We start from the raw sequence: 25112 nt of genomic DNA, 5'->3' as shown, positions 1-25112 counted from the left end.
TAATTGACCACTAATTATACACATTAGCTCTGGGAAAGTGTGTGTGCTTTTCCGCTGCTTTCCCTATACTATGTGCTGTGGACTTGGATATGTGATACGTACACACTCAGCAGCATACATGCATAGCAAAATTTTAATGCCATTGTGAGCTTTGTATTGCATTCCACATGGAAATTGTAATTGGCAAATTCATGTTTATTTGGCCATATTTTCTGTATTAAACACATTTCATTCGCCATAAGTTGGTAATAATAGATGTATTTGTACATTATATAGTGGAAATGTGTTTAATAAGCGTGTGGGGTATATATAGGGCTTAAATCTGGATTTTTTGCAAGTAACAGTGGCAATTGAAGAGAGATTTTTAGGGTTTTTTTTGGCCCAAAAATTATTTACTTAGTATGTGATCTGGGCGGCACGGCGTTCGAGTGGTTAGCGCGCAGACCTCACAGCTAGGAGATCAGGGTTCAATTCCACCCTCGGCCATCTCTGTGTGGAGTTTGCATGTTCTCCCCGTGCATGCGTTACGTCTTTTCTCCGGGTACTCCGGTTTCCTCCCACATTCCAAAAACATGCTTGCAGGTTAATTGGCGACTCCAAATTGTCCATAGGTATGAATGTGAGTGTGAATGGTTGTTTGTCTATATGTGCCCTGTGATTGGCTGGTGACCAGTTCAGGGTGTATCCTGGCTCTCACCAGAAGACAGCTGGAATAGGTTCCAGCATGCCCTTGTCAGGATAAGCGGTACAGAAAATGGATGGATGAATATGCTAGATATGCCAAGACCACAAATACCCCCATTTGTATTTTTGAGGAATATCATGGCCTTCCACATTATCTTTCCCAGGAAATGGAGTGAACCATTCTCAACACACTCACCCACACACTCACATGATTACAATGACGGGGGAATATGGAGCCTCATAGCAAACATAATGTGACTTTATAATACCCTCCCCGATACAGGAAATAGTCCACGGTCTGGGACTGTGTGTGTACTGAGGAGAGAAATAGCCATCAGCGGAAGGAAATAATGAATCACAAACATTTTCGGTTTTACAAAAAAAAAAATGCTATTTTTTCCATTTCCTGTAATAATAATATTATCAATAATATGAGCTTCATCTTTCTGTTTGATCCAAATCATAAATAAGAACATGTGTGTGTAAGCGCTCTTCCACATCTGTGTGTGTGTGTGTGCGTGTTTGTGAATGCTTTTCCCATCTGTGCGAGTGAGTAACGAGGTGGTTTTGCATGTCTACGGTGTGTGTGTGTGTGTCTGTGTATGTATGCGGCTTTTTGGGCAGAACAGAAACACTTCTCCGCAGGTGACGGCTCTTTACAAGTCTCTTCCACGTTCATTTTATTAGCCTCCCATTTTCCTTTCAACCACCAGGACTTTTTTTGGCACAAGAATCACACAGACATTTTTTTTCACTGCTATTTCACCAATTTCCTTTGATTTAATCACTGCCACATGCTGATGACTGCCAGCAACGGTTACTGAGAAAAACGGCTTTAAACGCCCTAAAAGTCAAAAACAGCATACACACTTTGCTCCACGTCTATTTTATCAAGGCATCTTTATACTAAATCATATTGATGTGTATTGGCGTTAAAGAGAGTGTGTGCATTTGGGATGGTGAGGCGTTCCACGCATGTGTGACTGCTCCTTTAAAAATAGCCAAAAAGACATCTGGGCCAGTTTGGAGGAATTTTTCCTCTCTTTAGGATCTTGACCTCATAAATACCAAAAACCAAGTAAGGAAAAGACAGCCAAGTCATGCTGAAACAGATGAGAGCACAGGAAAAGTGTATGTCAGAGACAAACACACAGCTTGTGAGCCCTCGCTTGTAGACCTCAGCTGTATCCCAGAGGAAACAATTTTCCACCTGTCACTTTCTTTGGCTGGTCAGAGGTCAAAGGTGGACCACCAGCACCTGATATGGGTTTAGTATTACATGGTAAAGTTTACTAAAATGCTTTGTTGGTGTTTGCATTTATTCATTGCAGCAGGATATGCATCTCCGTTACTTCACACACTCAATACAATTACATCAGAGGTGCCGCTATTTTTCTTTCTCCACTTTTCTTATGCTTTCTCCACTTTTCTGACATATAAATGTAGTTAGAATATTGTATTCTCATGTTAAACAATGCCAGATAATCAGGTTTGCGCATTTGGAAGTGAACCCTGAAAGAAGTTTGGGCCAATTTAACACTGGCGATTTGTGATGTCACAGATAAGGAAGCCTCCTTATATGGGCGTGTGCTGGAGGCGGGATACGCTCTCTGCCCTCCTCCAAGTTCTGCTTCTATGTTTACGGTGCTAACAGGAAGTGTTTCTTTGGGTGGAAGTTAAAGCTAAATTTGATTACAATTCCTAACGAGGAAAACGTTAGGCACAAATGGTTGGAGTTCCTGATTCCCTACCGGCAAAAGAAAAAAAAAATCTGTCACGGGTATTTGTCAGAAGCGGTAAGAGTCGGAAAAGCAAGCAGTAAGTAACTGTGTTTATTTTGTGTAGCATTATAGAATGTGCATACAGATAGCGGGGTGCAAATTACAAGCTCACAGGTCTAGAGTTGCTAATAACCATTTTCCACCACAATGAGTTTTTTCTGCGTAGTCAGAGGCACATGACCTTGCTTAAGCAAGGTGCTCTTCAATATGCAAGCAATAGCCAACAACTAGCTTGAGATCACAATACAGATAGATGGTCAGCAAACAGAAAGACATGTCAGCAACACAATGCTAACAACAAACATGTAACTTTAACTGTAACTGTTATTTGCAAAATGCCCGCAAGGTATGCTAGGTAAAGTCGCGCTAACTACCCTGTTATATATACATATATACATATATATTACATGAACAATGACATGTACATTATGTTTAAAATCAGTGCACATTGACATGGATCTCATGACAATTTACTAAATGAATCAACTTAACCAGGATATATATATATATATATATATATATATATATATATATATATATATATATATATATATATATATATATATATATATATATATATACAGGGCTCTACGTTAAAAACAAAAATGACTTGCCCATAGGGAATCCTTAAGGTGAGAACTACTTGCCCGAACTTGCCCCATGTAAAATGAAAAGTGCCATAATGATATCATATATCAATATATGCTGATAATTCATCAGATAATAGTACTGATGCATTGTATTTGGAGGAATGTCTGAAAATTTGTGGAGATGTATTTAACATACATCTCCACAAATTTTCAGACATGCTACCTTACACATGGTAGTCGTAGTAAGCAGTGATATTTATAAGTTGTGCACCACAATGAAACATTATTGAATAAACACATTTGTGTACTAGTAAAGTGTTTTTAATCCAGAAAAAATGCTCAATGGTCAAACAATAATTTGTGAAGCAAAGGTGAGAAAAATACACAGAGAAATTGAACCGCTAGATTTTGCAGCTTGTGCAAAATCAGCACTTAGTATTGGATCTAATGGGTGGTGTTTCATTGTGACCACTTCAAATTGTCACAGCAATGTGATTCACTCACCTGTGCCATCATTTGATTTGCTGCCGCTAATAAAATACTTGTTTAGGAGGCACTGGTTCATCACTTTTTGGTGTTTTCCTTCACAAGTTGTTGAAGAATTAGACCATGTTGGCAGGGACGCCATGATAGATGTTTTCCTAGTAAAACGATCGCTGATTGGTTGATCGCGAACAAGAACGGGTGTGGGTAAAACGCGGATTGTGGATTACGGACCACGGTCTAAATAAACGATTGTGATTGGTCCATTTCAAGATTTGCAAGGATTGGTTTGCAAATTTGCATCGGGATTACGCAGTCCGTGTTTTACCAACACCCAACAAGAACCGCTTTAAAAAAACTCTTGGCAGTATGGCATGCCAAAGTGCACTTGCCCAACGGGAATATTAATGATTGGATTTACTTGCCCCAATTTTGTTTTAACTTGCCCCGGGCCATCGGTACATCGTTATTGTCGAGCCCTGATATATATATATATATATATATATATATATACACACCATGAAAACTAGTATTTAACATATTGCTTAGGGTCACTTTGACTGGAGAGCCTGCAAAGCGTTGTTGTGACTATAAAATGAATTTAAAAAAAACCCACTTCCCCTGCTGCGTTCCGCACTGCTACAGAATCAAGGTCAAATAGGATAAAAAGATGTTTTGCTGGTAATATACCACCATCTTTTTTTTCATGGCATCGCTCCGTATGTGACCTTTATTAGTACAACACAAAAGGCTGTCGCTCATCCAGACACTTGACAATTCCAAAAACACAGAGGCAGAGCCAGGAACAATGCTCATGAGTGTAATATGATGCAAAACAAACAATCTATGTCCAAAAAAAATCCTTCATCGTTTTTCAACAACAACAACAACAAAATTAAAAAAAAAATCCAAGAGGAATACCTGCTGTGGTCAATGGATTAAAAAAACACAAAACAAATACTTGAAGTAGAAATATATTAACTCTACGATTGGGAGACAAAGGCAGGTAGCGGTTGTGACGGGTTATTTGCTGCCATGATGCCAACCACACTCACACAAACACACACACACATGTCAGTTGTTCTCTCTCAACTGACGTGGCAGCAATTGGCCTGAAAGCCAATCAAAAGGCCTGTTGCTGGGCATGGAGCCAATGAGACCTCTGCTCTCCTCAGCAGTCAAAGCTGTCAGGGTGAGAACAAGCCAGTGGGAGGCAGCGCACACAAACACACACAAAACTCATACACACTCACACACAATGTGCTTCACGTTGTTGGGAACTTGGATGATTGTCGTAGATGGACAGAATACGGCCCTGTGAAATATAAATTTTTGATCTCCTTGTTTGCCACTATATTAGACTACTATTATTGATACTATATGCAATATATGTATATATAGAATGCAGTATTTGTTGGTAAAGTTTATAAACTTACTGCAGTAGTCAGCAATAAAGAAAGAAATGCATGCCATTATGCTGAATGCACGTATGACAAGTGAACAATGTAAGTACATACTGCTCCTGATGCAAGTGCTTAACATCCTTTAAAATGGCCGCCAAAGCATTTTAACCTCATCTGCAGATGGCAAGTCTGAAAATTCACTGGCGCGCCAGGTCGGAAGGACATCACCATCAAGGCCACGCGCGCTGACAGGCAACCCAACAAACGCAGCCAAATACTAAGATGGCGGCCGTGGAGTGTCAATTATTGAAGAGGCTGCAGAAGGAGAGTGGGGTGCAGTGAGCTGTTCCCTGGGATGCTGGGTCACAGTGAACCCATTGCCATAGCGACGCAGACTGGCAACATGCACCCTGGTCTCATTCACCATGGCAACGTGGCATTCTCCACACATGCTAGATAACCCCAATGTTAAGATGGCTTCCACAGGAAGTCACAATCGGAAAAATACGAACATTAAGTCATAAAAATCATTTAAAGATATAGAAAAATACTAGAAAACTTTCTGAAAACCAATAGAAACTATTTTGTAGCTCATTTTACAAGCAAAATACATTGTTGTCATGCTTCACACACACACACATTGTGTATTCATTTTCATCTCTTTTACCAGAGCAATCGAGAGTCAAAGCCATAAACACACCGACATACATTATCACCCTTAATCCTTCATCTTGATCATTTTGGCTTGCAGGCATTTTAACCCTTGACCTCTTCATGTTGAGAGTGCATGTGCAGCTATTAAATCATCTGGCCACTGGGTTACATCAACGGATGCGTTCATACCATACTCATAATTTATTTCACAGAACTGTTGCAGTGTTTTGCGATGTTCCGGCTTGCACCGGTTTACACAAATTCAAGCCATCTGTGGAAATGATGCATGTTTTTGGTGAAATTTTTGGTAATTAATTTAAATTTTTACCCTCATGTCCTTCTTCACTACCCCCTCTATAAACCACTTTTTAGCTCTCCTCTTAGGTCTTCCTCTACGCCGCCTACCTGGCAGCTCTAAACGCAGCATCCTTCTACCAAAATATTCACTATCTCTCCTCTGGACATGTCCCATCTCCAAGACCTCCAACATGTAATGTCCCTCTGATGTACTTGTTCCTGATCCTATCCATCCTGGTCACTCCCAATGAAAACATCAGCATCCTCATCAGCATCTACCTCCAGTTCTGCTTCCTGTCTTTTCCTCAGTGGCAAATCTGATGTGAAATGCTGCATCCAGTTTTATCATGGTCCAACCGCTTGTTTTATCCCAATTCAATTTAAAAATTATTAAAATTCAACAAAATGGGCAAATGTTTTCATTGATTATATGCAATGAAATGTATGCCATATAACTGTATTGAAGAATTGTTGCCTGCTTGTTAAGCCCTTTGAGGCTCTTTTGTGATTAAGGGCTATATAAATAAACTTGACTTGACTTGACTTGAATTGCATTTCTTTTGCAATGAGTGTGCATGATTTTGCTGACCAAATGCCTCTGTAAGTGTTGACTGTCGGGGCAAAGGCTCCGGTGCCCCTACATCTGCAGTTTTTTTTTTTTTCCAGTTTGACTTTGCATGCCGGTCATCAGTGTTCATGCCTCATCCTGTTTATTCTGTTTAAAACTGAAATATTCTTACAATGACACTCTGTATCAACGGAAGGAAGGAAGATCAATAGTATGTAACAGTTCCTGATCCTATCCATCCTGGTCACTCCCAATGAAAACCTCAGCATCCTCATCTCTGCTACCTCCAGTTCTGCTTCCTGTCTTTTCCTCAGTGGCAAATCTGATGTGAATTTCTGCATCCGGTTTTATCATGGTCCAACCTGCTTGTTTGATCCCAATTCAATTTAAAAATTACTAAAATTCAACATAATAAGCCAAAGGATGAGGCGTACTCATTACTGCAGAGATGCTCTGACTTCAGAGGCAGTTTAAATCACACACACCTTGACTGGTTCACCCAGATCACACAGCTCTTCTGAACATCTGATTATGATCCTGCTCAGCCAGAGTGATTCATAAAATATTAACACGGATTAGTTTATTGGCCTCCTGTGTGCCCTGTTCTATGGTTGAGTTTCTTTCCACTGGCTTGAAAATGTCCTTTATACATTCAGCGTGAAACCATCTTAGTGGGTCACACCGGGATAAACAGCAATTAACAACTAATAAAAACATTTTCCCATTTCATCTTCATTCGACTAACAATTGCTTTCATAGCGACTTCCAGATGCGTGAAACATTTCGGTCTAACTTGAAATGAAAGTAGCATCTGCTGCGCTCTTTGGGTGTGCTGTGTGTAGTATATAGGATATAGAGGATACCCACTGGATGTTAAAATTCAGCTACGGTGCCATACTGTTGTACCGTGCTGCAGCATGTTACAGTTTTGTTGTTTTTGTTTAAAGTGTGACAGCTGTCCAGTGATTATCTGTGAGACCATGCAGGCTCTCTAACTGCTTGCCACAGCATGACTGACCCATTAAACACACTCACACAGACACAAACACACAGGCGTATGGTTAACAAAACAATAACCGGACTGCTTTTGACTTTCGACAATCAACACTGGGAATGTCTCATACATTTGTGCTTGTGTGTAGTTTGTCCACACAGCGAACAAGTGTTTTCAAGTGTGCTTTTTAAGCACAAAGACACACACACACGCATGCTGTAGCATTGCTTTGTTCTCTTGCCAGAAATGTTAACTTACTTAAGCTTGCCTTCCCGCAGCGAAGCTTGCGCTTGGTACATATATGAACATCTTGCACACACACTGTTCTCAGCTCAATAGCAGCTCAACAATGCAGCATATTAACAGGCGTTTTTTTTGTTGGCTTTAATCAAATGTTTCATGAAATATGTTCTCTGAGTCTGTTAATATGCATATATGAAGTCAATTCAAAATACAATGTGTACCGCCCATTTTGTCTCCATTCAAGATCAAGAGCATTTTTTTTTTATACTGTCTCTGGTATTGTGTGACCAAACAGAGAACCGAGGGGAGATCCAGGTCTCCTAGCTGTGTGGCCTGAGAGCTATCGATTATTGTTGATAATCGATATTACAGACAACATTTTTTAGACATTGTTTTCATTGATTATATGCAATGAAATGTATGTCATATAACTGTATTGAAGAGTTGCATTTCCTTTGCTCAATAGTATGTAACAGTTCCTGATCCTATCCATCCTGGTCACTCCCAATGAAAACCTCAGCATCCTCATCTCTGCTACCTCCAGTTCTGCTTCCTGTCTTTTCCTCAGTGGCAAATCTGATGTGAATTTCTGCATCCGGTTTTATCATGGTCCAACCGCTTGTTTGATCCCAATTCAATTTAAAAATTACTCAAATTCAACATAATAGACTGGGTATTAGCACATGTTTTCATTCATTATATGCAATGAAATGTATGTCATATAACTGTATTGAAAAGTTGCATTTATTTTGCAATGAATTTTGCTGACCAAATGCCTCCGTAAGTGTTGACGGTCGGGGCAAAGGCTCCGGTGCCCCTCCATTGGCAGTTGTTTTTTTTTTTCCAGTTTGACTTTGCATGCCAGTCATCAGTGTCCATGCCTCATCCTGTTTATTCTGTTTAAAACTGAAATATTCCTACAATTACCCTCTGTATCAACGGAAAGAAGGAAGATCAATAGTATGTAACAGTTCCTGATCCTATCCATCCTGGTCACTCCCAATGAAAACCTCAGCATCCTCATCTCTGCTACCTCCAGTTTTGCTTCCTGTCTTTTCCTCAGTGGCAAATCTGATGTGAATTTCTGTATCCGGTTTTATCATGGTCCAACCGCTGGTTTGATCCCAATTCAATTTAAAAATTACTAAAATTCAACATAATAGGCTGGGTATTGGCAAATGTTTTCATTCATTATATGCAATGAAATGTATGTCACATAACTGTATTGAAGAGTTGAATTTATTTTGCAATGAGTGTGCACCATCTTGCTGAGCAAAGGCTCCGGTGCCCCTCCATCTGCAGTTTTTTTTTTGTTTTTTCAGTTTGACTTTGCATGCCGGTCATCAGTGTTCATGCCTCATCCTGTTTATTCTGTTTAAAACTGAAATATTCCTACAATGACACTCTGTATCAACGTAAGGAAGGAAGATCAATAGTATGTAACAGTAACAGTATGTAAAAGCAACAAGCAACAGGCCTTTGTTTGGCAATAAATGTCACAGTTTGTTCCTTTTATAGCAATGTGAAAAAATAAAATAACAGACATTTATGGACCTTACTTTGTGGTCGGAAACAATTATAAACACCCTGTCTCATCTGCGTACGTCAGAGCCAGAAAGCGGTGAAGGGTGATGTAATGAGAATTAAGTGGCATCCCATTTAGGGATAAATATATAGGATTCAGCTTTAATGTCTGATCACGTATGGATAGCTTATTTGTCAACAGACACTGTATCCATCATAGAGCCATCATGGAGCAGGTCAGTGCAGGTCGTATGACATCAACCGTGGCTGGCACAGGGCTTGTTGCATGCCGCTAAAAGTCCTTTGTACCTTGATGGTCTGTGTGCATCTACAGCCAGCCAACCTGATAAATGAACCATCATCTGTCCCCGCCTGCCAGCTGACCTTGATTTTGAGAGGTTTGAGTGAGCTGGCAGGCACTCAGTCAGTCTGTGGGTATCTAACCTGTGACTCGGAGAAAGACATTCTCCTCCCATTGGCTAGTTGAAGGTGGAAATTCCCAGCTATCCGAAGAATGTGACTCTGTCCGGTTGTCCTATAGTGGTTTCTCCCATTTACGCTCATGCATACACAACAAGGCATAAAACAGTGTGCATGTCAGTGAGCATTTGTGCATGCATGCATGTGTGTGTGGACATGCCACACATCGTTTGGCAGCTGTGCCCTTGCACATTAAAGTCAAGGGTTTATAACGCCACAGCAAAACAAGTGACCAGCGAGTGGACTCTGTTACACAACCTGCGTCTAATGCATACAATGCATAGCAGCACAATCTGCTTGCATGACCAACACTATCATTCAATAAAACTAGGTTTCTGATTTATGCACTCTAAATATCATAAGATTTGACTTGTCATAATATAGTTAAGTTAAGAGTCAACATATAAAAAGTTATGTTTTGAATTAATCATTGTGGAGGAAGGCTAGGATTAAATATGCATTCATATTTGACTATATTTAGCTCCTAACGACTCTTTTCTCAACATTAGTAATGATGACACAACTAATTGACAAATTGAATAATGTTTAATGAGTTGTCCAATAATTAGAGAAGACAAAAAAAAAGTCCTTTGGCCCTTTTACCTCTTCATGTGTGTGTGTGTGTGTGTGTGTGTGTGTGTGTGTGTGTGTCCAGTCGGTTAAAGCGCCATGCTGCACTGGCTTAAAGAGTAATCCTTCTGCATCAGATTATCTGACCGTGATGCTGCTGATACTAACACACACACACACCAAACCTTAAAGACACCCGAGAAGACCCGAATGACCCAGCGGACAAAACACGGTGTAATTTATCATACCAATATTTATCAATACATACAATTTTAATCATCAGATTTTCTTGCATATGTTACACAATTCTCACATAACTGATAATTATAACTAGAGTATTGGGGAAAATTGTGTAATTAATTACACACCTCAAAGACGGAAAATGAATTTGTGAGTGGTTCACCCACAACAAGGAAGACAGATGGAGTCAGAGGCCTGCACACACACACACACACACACACACACAAACATTTCTATTTATAAACTTATAATTGCATAACATGCTATGCTCCAATTCCAACATACCTCAATGACTGACTCCACAATGACCATCACACACACTGATTATTTGTGACTTTTTTCATTCTTGTACCAAAATCTGAACTAAAAAAAAATTGAAAATAATCCAAAAATAAAAATGTTATACAATTTTGGGAGAACATATACTTTAAAATATGACTTTCCTGTATGTTTTATATTTTTACATCTAATTCATGTATAATGTAATAGATATTTTAACAACTCTGTGGATGAAACTACAATAAATAAAATAAAGATGAATGTAAATGTGCATTACAGTATAAATAAAGTTATTATATTTGGATGCTTTGGCTTCAAATGTAAAAAGATATATGTGTAGATAATTCAAAATTAAAGAATACTAAACATTTTTTTACCTGATTAAAATTAGAGGAGAAATTCATAGTAAATTGCAGATGTGCATCAACGTCATTTAAAGCAAAAAGTCTGCTTTTTGCAGATGCTGCGCAGTGACGGCGGATGGCAGGATTTTGGCAGGCTGCTTCGGGACCCTCCTAATTAAAACTTACTGAATATTCAAATGTTGTGTTAGCATAACAATAGCTGGCTGGCCAGCCCGTTTTTTAAATGAGGCCTTTTGTTTTAGCCGAGCTTTCTGTTGCCTCATTAAGCTGCTGGAGCTTAAGTTAGCAAGCCGACAGCCGCTAACCGAAGCACAGGCCTTGGCCCTCACCCTCCTCTTTTCCTCCTGCCATCTCCTCCCTCCCCCACAAACACTCCCCAATCCAAAGCCCCAGTTCAGGCTGCTCAGTGTTTGGTCTCTGCGGGCCCGGCTCACGGCTGCCGCAACACATCCATCCAGGCGTTTCTGTCTCTTTTCTCAAACCCTGACAACTCTGCCCCACTTTCCCAACACACAGACCAGCCTCCACACATCAACGCTGCGTCCAAAACCCAACCGAAGCCTTGCAAAAACCCTCCAAATACAGGACACAACACAAACAACATTTGGTTATCACAGTGTTTCTCTTTACGATGTGTGTGTTTCTATTTTTGCCAGCGGACATAGAGTGTAAACAAGCTGTGATACAGACAGGGAGAGTGAGACAGAGGGGGGGGATAGTGTGGATAGAAAGGAGCTTGGCACCCGATCAAGACCGTCGGCACAATGTGCCATCCAACAGCCAGCCACCAAACAAAGCGGTGCCACACCGAGCCCTGTGGCAGCGCCTTGCTGGAGAGCCCTGGCTCCAAGAGAAGCTGCTGAGATAAAAAAAAAAGAGTCTCCAAGCTAAAAAAGAAAAGCGGGTATAAAAAAATATATATATATAAGGCTTCAGGAACGATGGCCGACAGTCCACAGTGTAGAACTTGGGGGTTTGAAAGCTCAATGGAGGCCGAAGACCCGCCATGCGTCGAACAGACAGAAGCAGAGTGTTGGTGAGCGTTCAAACAACTGAGGCTTTGTTGAACCCACATCACTGAAATTGCTCTTTTTTAACATGCTTAAAGGAAAGACAATGCATGGAACGCTAAAATAATCCACCTGAATGAAATTGGATCAGATTGGTCTTTCTTCGATAATGCGAGTAAGAGAATATAAAACCAATATTTAACACATAACTAATTTTCTCTGGGGAAAAATACATTTTCTTACTTTTTGTTTTAGTTTGTATTTAGAAATGATTCATTATTTCCTTGCGTCTTGTTTATAGGCCTGAGGGCCTATTATTCAAAATGGTCGAAGTGCATTACAGTTCATATTGGATGGATTAAATGTAATCTAAAGAAGCAGTAAGTGGTGAAATGCAGACTACTGGGAGGACGGCTAACACGTCCCTGACAGGTGAATGCATAGAAAATCTTAATTTACACCTTACTACTTGCAGACATTGCTGTTCCGTGCAAGAAACCTGTGAAATTCATCGACTTTACGCCATGTTTCTAATTTATGCACCCCCTCCCCATTTCTCTAAATCACTTTGTCCTCTTCCTGGGGTTTTTACAGGTGAGGGTGATGGGGGAGACTGACAGGTTCATGACAGGTCAAACACCTTGTAACCTTTTCGAAGCATTTACGAAATAATATATTGTTAAAGCCAAAATATGTGTTTTTTAATGAAATGTTTTTGAATTAAAACATTCTAGACACTGAATATCACACTATTTTTTTATTATTATTACATTTTAAATTATTGTTAATAATATTTTATGATGGCAATATTATATTATTATGATTTTGGACTTACTGTAAAGGCTAATAGCATTAAAAAACACTTACATTGACAAGGTAATAGAAAATGTAGTTTTTCTTTTTTAGATAACTCGTAATGTAGAATAATTTAAAAAAACAAATTTAAAATACATTTAGGCAATGCCAAAAGATGTATAAATTAATTCAATTTAAAAAATCACAGACACTCAAACAACGTGGAAAATAACGCACGTGCCACTCCAGTTGACAGCCACACACACGCGCACACACACCCAGCTCGGTCCCCTAATAAGTATCTTATCAATTTAGATGCGTTCACGTCCATTTAGATAATTTGAAATACGTAACGCAGAGAAAGAGAAGGGGGAATAAATCTGCGAGGTGGATTATTTCACTTGAGCCTGGTGACAAAGCGTGTTAGATGCTAAATATACGTCAACTCAGAGCAAACACTGCTGACGTATTTTTTTTTCCCACTTATGTCCATCCTTTCGTACCTTCTCCACCGTCACTTTCCCTCCCAAGTCCTCTCACATACGTACACACTTGAACGCGTCCCAATAAAGACGGACGGAGGGAAAGAAGTCGCTCGCACCTTGACGCGCTGGAAGTTGGAGCGTGAACGCAACACACTTCACCTTCACACCTCACTATGCCTCCTTCTTCTTTCCCTGACAGCAGACTGCTTACCGCTTTTCCATTGTAGTAGTACATCAGCGAGCTGCCAGTCATCCCCGGGATGGTGTAGGCGCAATACATCGTTCCTCTCCTCCGTGGAAGGAAGAAAAGCTCTTCTCTCCTGTCCCCTCTCTCGTTTCGTATTTTTTTTTTACTCGCACTTCGCCTCCTGTCCTGTCGTCTTCTACAGTCTAGCTTCTTCTTCCTGTGTCGCGCACTAACTTTTCTGGCTTCGTGACGATGTCAAACTCTTTTTTTTCTTCTTCCGGCCGACAATTCCTTCAGTTGCATTTTCCCATATGGCCGAGCCGAGGCGCGTGGAATATGCAAAGTAGGCAGGGAGAGAGAGCGCGCATTGCCCCTCCTCTTTGCCGCCCTCCCGCCTTTTCCGCCGCACGCGCGCGCACGGAAGCACGCTCACGCAGACACAGGCGGGCACGCGCGCCGTTGCTGCCGCTCTTTGAACTTTCCACAGTGAAATATGGACACCCCCCCTTTTGCCTTTGAACTGGCTCCTTCACTTTTTCCACTCGCTTTATTTACTCCACTCATCCTGCCCTGTCCTTTTTCCTTTCCCCACTCCCTTATTCATATATGTGTCCTCCTTCTCTGACTCCTAGCCTCCTCCCTTGTTTTACACACTCTCTTCCTCACACCTTGTCTCCTTCTGTATCCTTTTCCTTTTCCCCTACTTTCTGTAGTCACACCTCACCGTATTCCCTCACAATGTCACATTTCATCCATTGTTCTCCTTTCATTCTTCACACCTTGCAACCTGTCTTCCCTTCTTTTCGCCACAACCTTCTCTCGTTTCCTGTCACCTGACATCCTTTTACGGTGCACACTTTTCCTTTAGCTCATTTTACCTTGCTTTCTAATCTACTTTGCTCCTTTTATCCATCTCCTATTCATACTTAGATTATTTATCTATTTTTCACACTTTTCTTTTGTTCTTTTTTGTGCACTGAATAAACTGTCTGGCTGTTTCTTCCCAATTAGAAAATAGTTTTTCCACCAAGAACTGCATACTGAAATATCAAAGCTTTTTGATAGTTTTTATATATATTATAAACATTTTGTCAGAAGGTTGCGGTTTTGTTTTCACATGTCCCACTTGACTCGTCAATTAATCTTTTACTCAAATTACTAATATTGCCTTCTCTCTCTCTCGTCTTTCCCTTATGTAACTCACTTCCCTCCTATTATGTCTGCTCGTGTTCCCTCATGCCCTTATGTCTACAGCTTCAAAAAGAAAAAAAAAAAAAAGAAAACACACTGAACATTTGCCCTTCAGTGGCTTGGTAAAATATTGTTGAATAAATCTCCCATGAGAGAATCACTTCAATAGTATTTTTTTTACCCTCTTTATTCACACACTGAGATGCCACTGCGTTAATGGAGTCTTGTTTATTATGGTCGCCATGACAACGTGGCGGGGGTATTGACTTTTGGACAGTAATCTACCATTTATTGTGGTTAATTGGTTCCGGACTCTGATAAATGATTTTCCACAAAGTAACAACCTATTAGAGCCCTCTGGGCATGAAATAACACCCCTATAGTCATATATTTACACTGGTATTAGTTAGTAAGGTTGACACAATAATACATAATAAGACATTTAACACATAAATAAATTCGGTGTGTGTGTTGCTATAAATGTGTTCACTAGCTGAGTGAAAGGTGGACAGTAAGTGTTGAGAGTTGAGTTTCATCTCGGCCATGCTAGGTTAATTGGCCACTCCAAATTGTCCATAGGTATGAATGTGAGTGTGAATGGTTGTTTGTCTATATGTGCCCTGTGATTGGCTGGCAACCAGTCCAGGGTGTACCCCGCCTCTTGCCCAAAGACAGCTGGGATAGGCTCCAGCACCCCCTACAACCCTTGTGAGGAAAAAGCGGTAGAAAATGAATGAATGAAAGAAAGAATTTGATTAAATTCTCAATTATGACCAGTCTAGGCTGTACCCCGCCTCTCCTATAAAGTCAGCTGGGATAGGCTCCAACATACCTGTAACCCTAGTGAGGATATTAACAATATTTTTGAATACCTGTTTCCAACCATCTGAACATTATTAGAGCCCTCCAGACATGAAATAACACCCCTATAATGACATTTACACTGTACATTTACACATCTACACTGGCGACCAGTCCAGGGTGTACCCTGCCTCTCGCCCGAAGACAGCTGGGATAGGCTCCAGCACCCCCGGCGACCGTCGTGAAAAAAAAAGCAGTAGAAAATGAATGAATGAATGAATGATGTATCTTTTGACTGATGCAATTGAGTGACTTAGTTGGGGAAATATTGTACACAGTGGAAGAGTTAAATTTGTTTATCTGGTAAAACAATTTGGAAATTGAAAATCGCTTACAAAAATCCAGGGGCATCCTGAATCTCGCTGGACTTCAGCTCATTCATTCATTCCGTGTCCACAGCTTACCCTGGTCAGGGTCAGGGGTGAGCTGCGGAGCTCGACAAATAACCCACAGAAAACCCATGCACGCATGGGGAAAATATGCAAACTCCACACAGAGAGAACTGGATTGAGTTTGGAGGTATATCTTGGGTAGTTACACTGAAACCAAGGCCCGTAGTTTTCATACCTTGTTGTTAATGTTTGAAATCCATAAGGATCTGCAGCCTAAACTGAATTTAATCAGTTAAAATAGTAATGGAACAAAATCTAGCCATTCATTATACAATTAGTCATAGTTTAAATTTACTCTCTTCTTCTTACTGATATTATTAGCTTTTTCATGTCCAATCATTTCCTGTTTCTCCCCAAATACCTCTGAAAGGCGGATAATGTGCAAGAAGATGCACTGCACTTTGCATCGGGCTTGGGGGAATTGGAATCCTCAAATATGAAAAGATGGGCCCAATCAGAATAGCAGATGCTGAAAGCGCCTGATACCACCTCGACGATGCATCATTTTTCCAAAATCAAATGATCCTATGGAGCCACTTGTTATGGTTCAACTCCAGCATTTGAATAGAAACCTTCCCAAAGGAGGCCCGAGTCATTCAAATCTCAATCTGCCGCAGTCACCGCTAAAGCTGACACAACCCTGATGGCATCCATGTGACATCATCCATAACGTCGCCTACAGCCACATCAGTGAAAGTTGCACAATTCGTGGGTAGTCTTTTTCAAACGCATTAAAAAAGAATGATGGGAGTAATATATATATTTATATATATATGGAGACAAACAAAGACAGACGCAATCACCACAACAGACAAGACAAATTTCATTTTAATATTGCCATCATTCATCCTATTTAAACAAACAGTAGCTTCCAAAAACAAGACAGCAGACCTCCCAAACCCCTCTTGCTCTCCTTCTCTGTCACTCATTCCCTCTGTCTCTCCCTGCTCTTCCTTTGGCTTTAATTTGATTAAAAAGAGAGCTGCAGGAAGGGGAGGGAGGGCTGATGCACATCTAATAAGTGGACCATCTGTCTGCAGCGCTGGCAGCCACCCAGCATTGTACCCAACCAGACCGAATGTGAAATGGGAAAAAAAAGAGAGAGATGGAAGGAGGAATCAAGGGGAAAAATATTTAGAAATCTAAAAAAAAGGGGCCTGTTTGAGGATAAGAAACTATTTTGTCTGACAGGTGATTGGTCAACAAACCTGCAGAGAAGACTAGCAAATAATAAAGAGGAAAGAAATGGAGAAGGAACACAGCAGGGATGAAGTATATGATTAGGCAAATGAAGAAAGGAGGGAGAAGAAGGGAAATTTGGAGATAAGAAGTACGAGCATAAAATCACAAGCATAAATATACGTATCTTGTTAAAAAGTATATTGATTTACTAGTGTGAGAATCTGACAAAAACATTTATTTTCTATGCTGCTTATCCTCACTAGTGTCATGGTTATGCTGGAGCCTATCCCAGCTGACTTTGGGCGAGAGGCGGGGTACACCCTGGACTGGTCGCCAGCCAATCACAGGGCACATATAGACAAACAACCATTCACACTCACATTCATAACTACGGACAATTTGGAGTCGCCAATTAACCTAGCATGTTTTTGGAATGTGGGAGGAAACCGGAGTACTCGGAGAAAACCCACGCATGCACATGCTAACTCCACACACACATGGCCGACAGAATTAAAGAAATATTTTGGTAGTTAGAGCATAAAAAAACCTGTTTACAACCTTTGAAATATGTATTTTTTAACATTATTAGAGCCCTCTAGACATGAAATAACACCCCTATAGTCACCATTGCACTCATATTACTGAATATAATAGGTTAAATAACAGAAAATAAGACACAAAGGAAACATAATTTAGAGTCATATACGCTAGCATTGAAAGAATTGAGAGTTAATGGTTTTGTTGTTTGTTTGGTTTTTTTTTTTACTTCCTGTTGTGTACAGCCCTTCCTGGCTGTGGCTCTAACATTGCTGTCCCTTAGTTACCAGTGTAGAATAATACATATCATCACAGCACATTTAACATTGCTACATATAGCTAAGCATGACAGTCAAATATGATGTTATTGTTGGGAATGTGTCACGTTCTTAGCTTTGCTGTGGGTTCAAGGCTGCATGTGTTTGAATGGCATAATAATGATATACTTGCAGGATTATATTGGCGGTATATACCTATATATATATATATATATATATATATATATATATATATATATATATATACACCTAGAATAGGTATGAATGGTTGTTTGTCTATATGTGCCCTGTGTTTGACTGGCGACCAGGCCAGGCAACGGTATAGGCTGGGATAGGCTCCAGCATACCTGCGACCCCAGTAAGGATGGATGGATGAAATAACTGCTAACAATGGTACCACTTTCATTGATAATGTTTATTTTGAGATTTGAAATGATGATCGACGGTCCTTGAATGCACCATAGTTGTGTGCTCTGTGAAACAAAAAAGTTTGTTTGGCTACCAAAGCATAAATTTTAACAAAAATTGACATTTTTATATCCGTATCATGTTTGCACTATTTGCTGGTTGCTCCAGAACGTATACCCCCCCCCCCCCCCCCCCCCCCACACACACACACACACATCTTGGTGGTAGTAACAATCTCACTATAGCTGCCAAGCTGTCACAACAAATGCAATACGTTAATTAACAAGGTTCTCCCTCAGGCTGTAAATAACCAAGAGTGGTTTCATTAATGGAACATTAAAAATACTAAGAAGTTATTATTCCGTAATAAGTAGTCTATTATTGTCATTAGTGTCATGTGTTGTACCCAGCAGTGATTGGACACCATTAACTGTTTGACAAGGCAAATTAAAGTAATGTGTTGGTATATTCTACATCATGAAAAGACTAAAAAGGAAGTCAATAAGACTGTGTTTTGCTTTTTCTCACTCCACTGTAATCAGCATTTAAAAAAAAATACCAATACAACTTATGGCCTCAGTTTTGATGGTGAAAATCAGACGCTAATTTTCTTGGAAATACAAACTGAGCAGAGAGGCAGAGAGTAAGTGTTTGGAGAGGGCGGGTACGTGTGTCTGTGAAGTGAGTCTTTGAGAGGCTCAATAAAGTGTGTGTGTGTGTGTGTGTGTGTGTGACATCCATCGGAAAACAGAGTAAGCACAGAGCTGAGATAGAGAGCGGTAGAGAGAGGCGAACGCACGCACGCACGCTGCTGCATGCTAATTATGTATGCATGATTTAATCTGCAACTCAATAATATGCAAATATATTCATATGTTAGTTTCTTAATTAAAAATGCAAAGCAGCCCTTATGGTGATTTTTCTGTGATTTTCCTTTCAGCTTAACAAACAGAACATTTTGAAAAATTCTACAAATTGGGGGGGGGGCGCTATTAGCGGGTGGGGGTTAACGACAAAAAGAGGAAAAACTTTTAACTGCAACTTCCTGTATAACTTGTTGAATGAAAGCTAACATACGATGCTGCGGAAATATATGCAAATGTCTTTCAAGGAGGGTAATTATATGCGTGTGTCATATAATTGACTGTTTTTCTGGCATTTGACAAGAAAACTTTTTGTCTTTTTTTCAAGAAAATTAAATGCTAATTTAATGTAGAAATATGTTTTGACCGATGTATACCCGTGTACCTGAAGTCAGCTGGGATAGGCTCCAGCATACCCCCGCGACCCTGATGAGGATAATGGATGGATGTTTTGACCTGAAGAGCTGACATTCATTCATTCATTCATTTTCTATACCGCTTATGCTCACGAGGGTCGCGGGCATGCTGGAGCGTATCCCAGCTGTCTTCGGGCGAGAGGCGGACTGGTCTCCAGCAGGTCACAGCCCTGACATAATTACTAAAAAACATCAGATCTACCTGAGCTGCATGAGGGGGCTCGACAAAGATTCGAGTTTCACTAGTTCATGGGTGCTTGACAAAGAATCAACTTTCTCACAGGTACCCGGAAGAATCGAGTCACTCAAGAAAATTCAAGCTTTATTGACTCATGGGTGCTTCTCAAAGACTTGAATTTCACTGATTCGCAGGGACTCGCCATGAAGAATTTAGTTTCATTAGCTCACAGGTACTCCATGAAGAATCGAGTTTCACTGACTCATGGGTAATTAAAAGAATCATGTTTTGCTGTCTCACCGGTACGCACAACGAAGAATGAAATATCGCTGACCCAGGGGTGTCAAACCAAGAATAGAGTTTCACAGACTCACAGGTGCTTGCCAAAGAATCAAATTTCACTGACTCACGGGTGCCCAATGAAGAATTGAGTTTCACTGTCTCACTGATGCGCAACAAAATTTACGTTTAAGGACTCATAAGAGTTTCCCTGACTCACAGGTACTTGGAATAAAGAATCAAGTTTTATTAACTCACGGGTACTCCAAAGAATAAATATTTTGCTGACTTACTGGTACTCACTTTGAAGAATCAAATGTCACTGACTCACGGGTGCCCAACCAAAAATAGAGTTTCACTGACTCACGGGTGCTCGATGAAGACTCAAGTGTCACTGACTCACGGGTGCCCAACCAAAAATAGAGTTTCACTGACTCACGGGTGCTCGATGAAGACTCAAGTGTCACTGACTCACTGATGATCTACAAAATGTAAGTTTAATGACTCACGAAAGTTTCTCTCACTCATACTCAACAAAAACAGAGTTTCACTGACTCACAGGTGCTCGATGAAGACTCAAGTGTCACTCACTCACGGGTGCCCAACCACAAATAGAGTTTCACTGACTCACGGGTGCTCGATGAAGACTCAAGTGTCACTGACTCACGGGTGTCCAACCAAAAATAGAGTTTCACTGACTCACGGGTGCTCGATGAAGGCTCAAGTGTCACTGACTCACGCGTGCCCAACCAAAAATAGAGTTTCACTGACTCACGGGTGCTCGATGAAGACTCAAGTTTCACTGACTCACTGATGATCAACAAAATGTAAGTTTAATGACTCACAAGAGTTTCTCTGACTCATACTCAACAAAAAATTGAGTTTCACTGACTCACGGGTGCTTGATGAAGATTCGAGTGACTCAACAAAGCTAAAGTTCAAGGACTCATGGGTATTTGACAAGATAAGACTTGTGTTTCACTGACTCACGAGTACTCAACGAAGAATGTGGTTTCACTGATTCACGGGTATGTGTAGGGATTATCTTTACTATAGGTTATCGGATTAAATCTGTGAAGAAATATAAAGTGTACATTTCTACATTATTATTATTATTATTATTATTTTTGTATCACTCAAGCTCAAAATTGTGCCGGGCTCAAAAAGTTTCATTGCAGAGACATTTGAACAAGCAGTTAGAGATGTAAACATCATCAACCGCTTAACAAGTGCTGCAAATGATCTCTCACACGTTTTTTTTTTCCCCCTTCGTCAAAAACAGCTTTCGACAGCTTGTCATGTTAAGATCACGGAGCAATTAGCTGTCAGCATGCAACACTCTCTGAATACTTGTTGGTGTTGTGCATGAGATAACTGACTGAGAACTGATCATCAAGATAATCATCTGAAAAGCAGAGAACAAAGCTTTCCAATGAAGCATGAGGATGACAGTGTTGATTATTCATTATGTTCAGTCTATGGGGGCTTTACATTGTTGCTTCCTGTAAACTGAAGTATCAGGTTGATAACGGTGCATTCAAGTGCATGTGCTGCTTGAAACTGCGGCATGAGGCCTTCATTCCGCATGTGTGTAGGAGGGAGAGGTCTGTTTAGATGACAGATGTCCTCACAAGGACACAAAACATCCACAGGCTGAGTTTAAACCCAAACGGCTCGAGCATTCTTGGGATTTAACCAGTGGTGTCCAAACTGGGGCCCCAGGGCAGAGGTGGTATATCTCAATTGGCCTGCAGCACATTCTAAATATATAATTTACTCAGGAAAAATCAATCAGCGGTAATTTGACAAATGAAGTCAAAATATGAGGAGAACGTTGACAAAAAGTCCTAATTTTTTTTAGAATATTATCACAATATTAAGAGGAATAATAATAATTTTAGTAGCATAAGGTTGAAATATTAAAGAAAATTAGGTTGCAGAAAAAGTTATAAAGTTATGAGAATAAAGTGAAAATATTCATGGGAAAAAAACATAATTATAGGACGAAAACTTCCAAAGAAACTTTTACTTAATAACATTTTTACATTAATAAAAATAACAGCAGAAATACAAAAAACAGCTGTAACTGTACAAGAATGAAGTTGTGATAATAAGAGAAAAAGTCATATACTATCATGAGGAAAAGTTATTATTACTATTATTATTATTATTATTATTATTATTATTATTATTATTATTAAAGAAAAAATATTTTAAAAATATAATTTTTAATCCAATTATTTTTTTGAGAAACAAACTGAATATGAAGTAGGTGGAAATATTTAAAGTCAGACTATTACAAGAAGAACATTTGCAAATATATGAAAATATATTTTTCTTGGCACAGCTATGTGTGTTGTTTACATTGTTGGGCATTATAACACAAGAAAACATTGGGATACACATATTTCGACTATGAAGCCTTCTAAAGAAACCTCTAAAAACGTTGTACATATGTGTATACATGATGTGATCATGCATTAACGCGTATACTAATGATAACATGTAATAGTTGCAGTGTCTTGCCGTATTTTGATGATTTAAAACACTACAGAAGGATGTGCAAAATTCCCAAAAAAATAAGTGCAGTTCCCCTTTAAGTAAACAAAAATGGTACTAAAAATTAATCCAACACCTATAAGTGAAGAAAAACAATATGTTCAAAGAAATAAAACTTATTATATTCACTTCCGCAAATCCACACATTTGCATGGTTATCAATGACTGTGCCGGGATCCACCGTATTTCAACTTCTTCTGGGACGGTGGAGGGTCCACCAGCCCTGGGCCGTTAACTACTGGTCATGTTCTTGTAATCCATCCTTGGCAAGCACACTTAACCTTTACAAGGCTCAATACATAAGTAATCCAATGTCTGCTACATAGATAAATGGGAACTGCAAATAGAAAAAGAAAAAAAAACAAACCCTATCAGCGAAGCAAGACACAAAGCTGAGGACACAAAGGTAACAAAGTCTGGTTCTGAGAGGTAATGAAGTTAGTTTGATGACTATTCTATATTATTGTACCTACTGCCTTACAGCATCCACAATGATGCAAATGTGGTGCATAATTACCTTACATTGCATGTATATTAAACTATATGATATATGAAATGCAGTCCATTCACTGTTTTATCTATCTATTATGTAATTCATGTTTGAATATGGCTTATTCACAGTAAAAAAACACATATGGAAGAAAATGTTGCATCCTTTTGCCTATTTTAAGCATTTTCAATAAAATCAAAATATAATACATTCAGAAAGACCTCATTCAAAGAATACTCACTAGGTGTCAGTAATGTTACTGTAATGATCGGTGGGACACACAAGCACCAGACCTGATCTCCGAAACAGCAGGTTTTTATTGCATGAGCATGAGTCTTATTTATGTCTTAAATGACTTATTTTCTCGTTTTATGTCTCCTATATAGATGGATGGATGGATGGATGGATGGATGGATAGATGGATAGATGGATAGATGGATAGATGGATAGATGGATAGATGGATAGATGGATAGATAGATAGATAAAAATAAAAATAAAAATAATATATTGGGTAATATGAATGCAGAGGTTAGACTATGGATCAGTATCGGACGATTAACATGAATCAGCATATGCTGATGAACGCCTTTCAATATCGATCACAGCATACAGCCCATAACGATCGTCCCCTGGCCACTTTTGTGCAGACACCCCATTTTTTTATTGTGAATATTTACCAATTTTTTGTCCCCCCCTGGCAGTCAAGGGACTTTTGGAACTGTCCTGACTCCGCTCCCTTGTACAGCACCCCTAACCAATAGCACTCATTACAAAAAAACTGAAAAATTACAGTTAATCTATGTGATGGATATTGGTATCGGCCAATTTAACTCATGGATGATTAGTGTCGGAATTGGCAGCATAAAACCTTGGCAACTATAAGGGTGTAGAGGGCTGGAATTATGTTCATAAACATATTTAGGAGGTTGTAGGTTGTTAGATCTGCTTAAACAGGTTTTTTATGTTCTAAGTACAAGATAATTTTATTTATAAATAGGGAACACTACATTGTGGAAGTTGAAATAATTAAAAGTAATAAGTGCGGACTACACTGATATTAAAATGATCAAGAAACGTTGCCTGAACTTATTGTTTGTGTTTTTTTAGTATTTTTGACGCATATATAATTGACTTACTTATTTGCTATTTTAGATCCACAAACCCACATGTTGACTTTACAGCACATCCATGTTGAATTTAGTGGGTTATTCATAGCTAAAAAACAACTTGTTATTATAAAAAAATGCTTACTATTAGATCCTGTTCCAAACCCTTTTGAGTCATTACAGTCTGCAATGCCAGTGATTGCCTGAAGGGGGCAGGATGGCTCACTGAAAAAAAGATTCCCTGCACCCCTCCCCACTTGATCTGCCCCCCTCCCCCCACCTCTGGACCACTGGCTCTCCTACTGTGTCTTCTGCAAGACCTTAATTGAATTAACGCTACTTTAAACAAAACCACATCTGAGAGACAGAGAAACACACAGAGACCGAGAGTGAGAGACACAGACAGAAAGAGAGAGAGAGAGATGGGGGGTGGGGGGCAAGAGGGAGACCAGAGCTGGTCACCGAGATCACTGAGTGGAATTAAAGTGATCAGGGATTAAAAACTATTATACGTATTTTGGGATCTCGTCTCTAAATGAATGCATCCTTGGAAAAAAATACATCTAAATCCTCTAAGTGTCATTTTAAAAGAGACATTTAAACAATTTCCATATGGGAATATCTAGAGTGACATTAAAATATTAAAAATATGCATATGGTGATAAATGTGACCTTTTACCTCAGGTTTATCTTTCACAATGTCAAATTTGTTTTGGATTTCATGGCATGTGTTATTACA

General features: G+C 39.5%; 1 protein-coding gene across 5 annotated transcripts in view; it reads right to left on the bottom strand.

The window, feature by feature from the left end:
* The window catches only part of LOC131109257 (transcription factor 4-like), a 195882-nt gene that overhangs the window by 41789 nt on the left and 128981 nt on the right, over positions 1–25112 (bottom strand). Inside the window, exon 1 of one of the 5 annotated variants that reach the window (XM_058061068.1) lies at positions 13657–15297. The exons of the other annotated variants lie outside the window; for them this stretch is intronic. Within the exon in view, the coding sequence (XP_057917051.1) occupies positions 13657–13725 (69 nt within the window). The 5' untranslated portion in view covers positions 13726–15297. Of the gene's footprint in view, positions 1–13656; positions 15298–25112 lie in introns of those variants that run through there. 5 annotated transcript variants of the gene reach the window in all.

This window comes from Doryrhamphus excisus, chromosome 2 (assembly GCF_030265055.1).
Source record: "Doryrhamphus excisus isolate RoL2022-K1 chromosome 2, RoL_Dexc_1.0, whole genome shotgun sequence".
Taxonomy (NCBI): domain Eukaryota; kingdom Metazoa; phylum Chordata; class Actinopteri; order Syngnathiformes; family Syngnathidae; genus Doryrhamphus; species Doryrhamphus excisus.
Note: the sequence above shows the minus strand (reverse complement) of the source record. Positions and strands in the feature narration are given on the sequence as shown.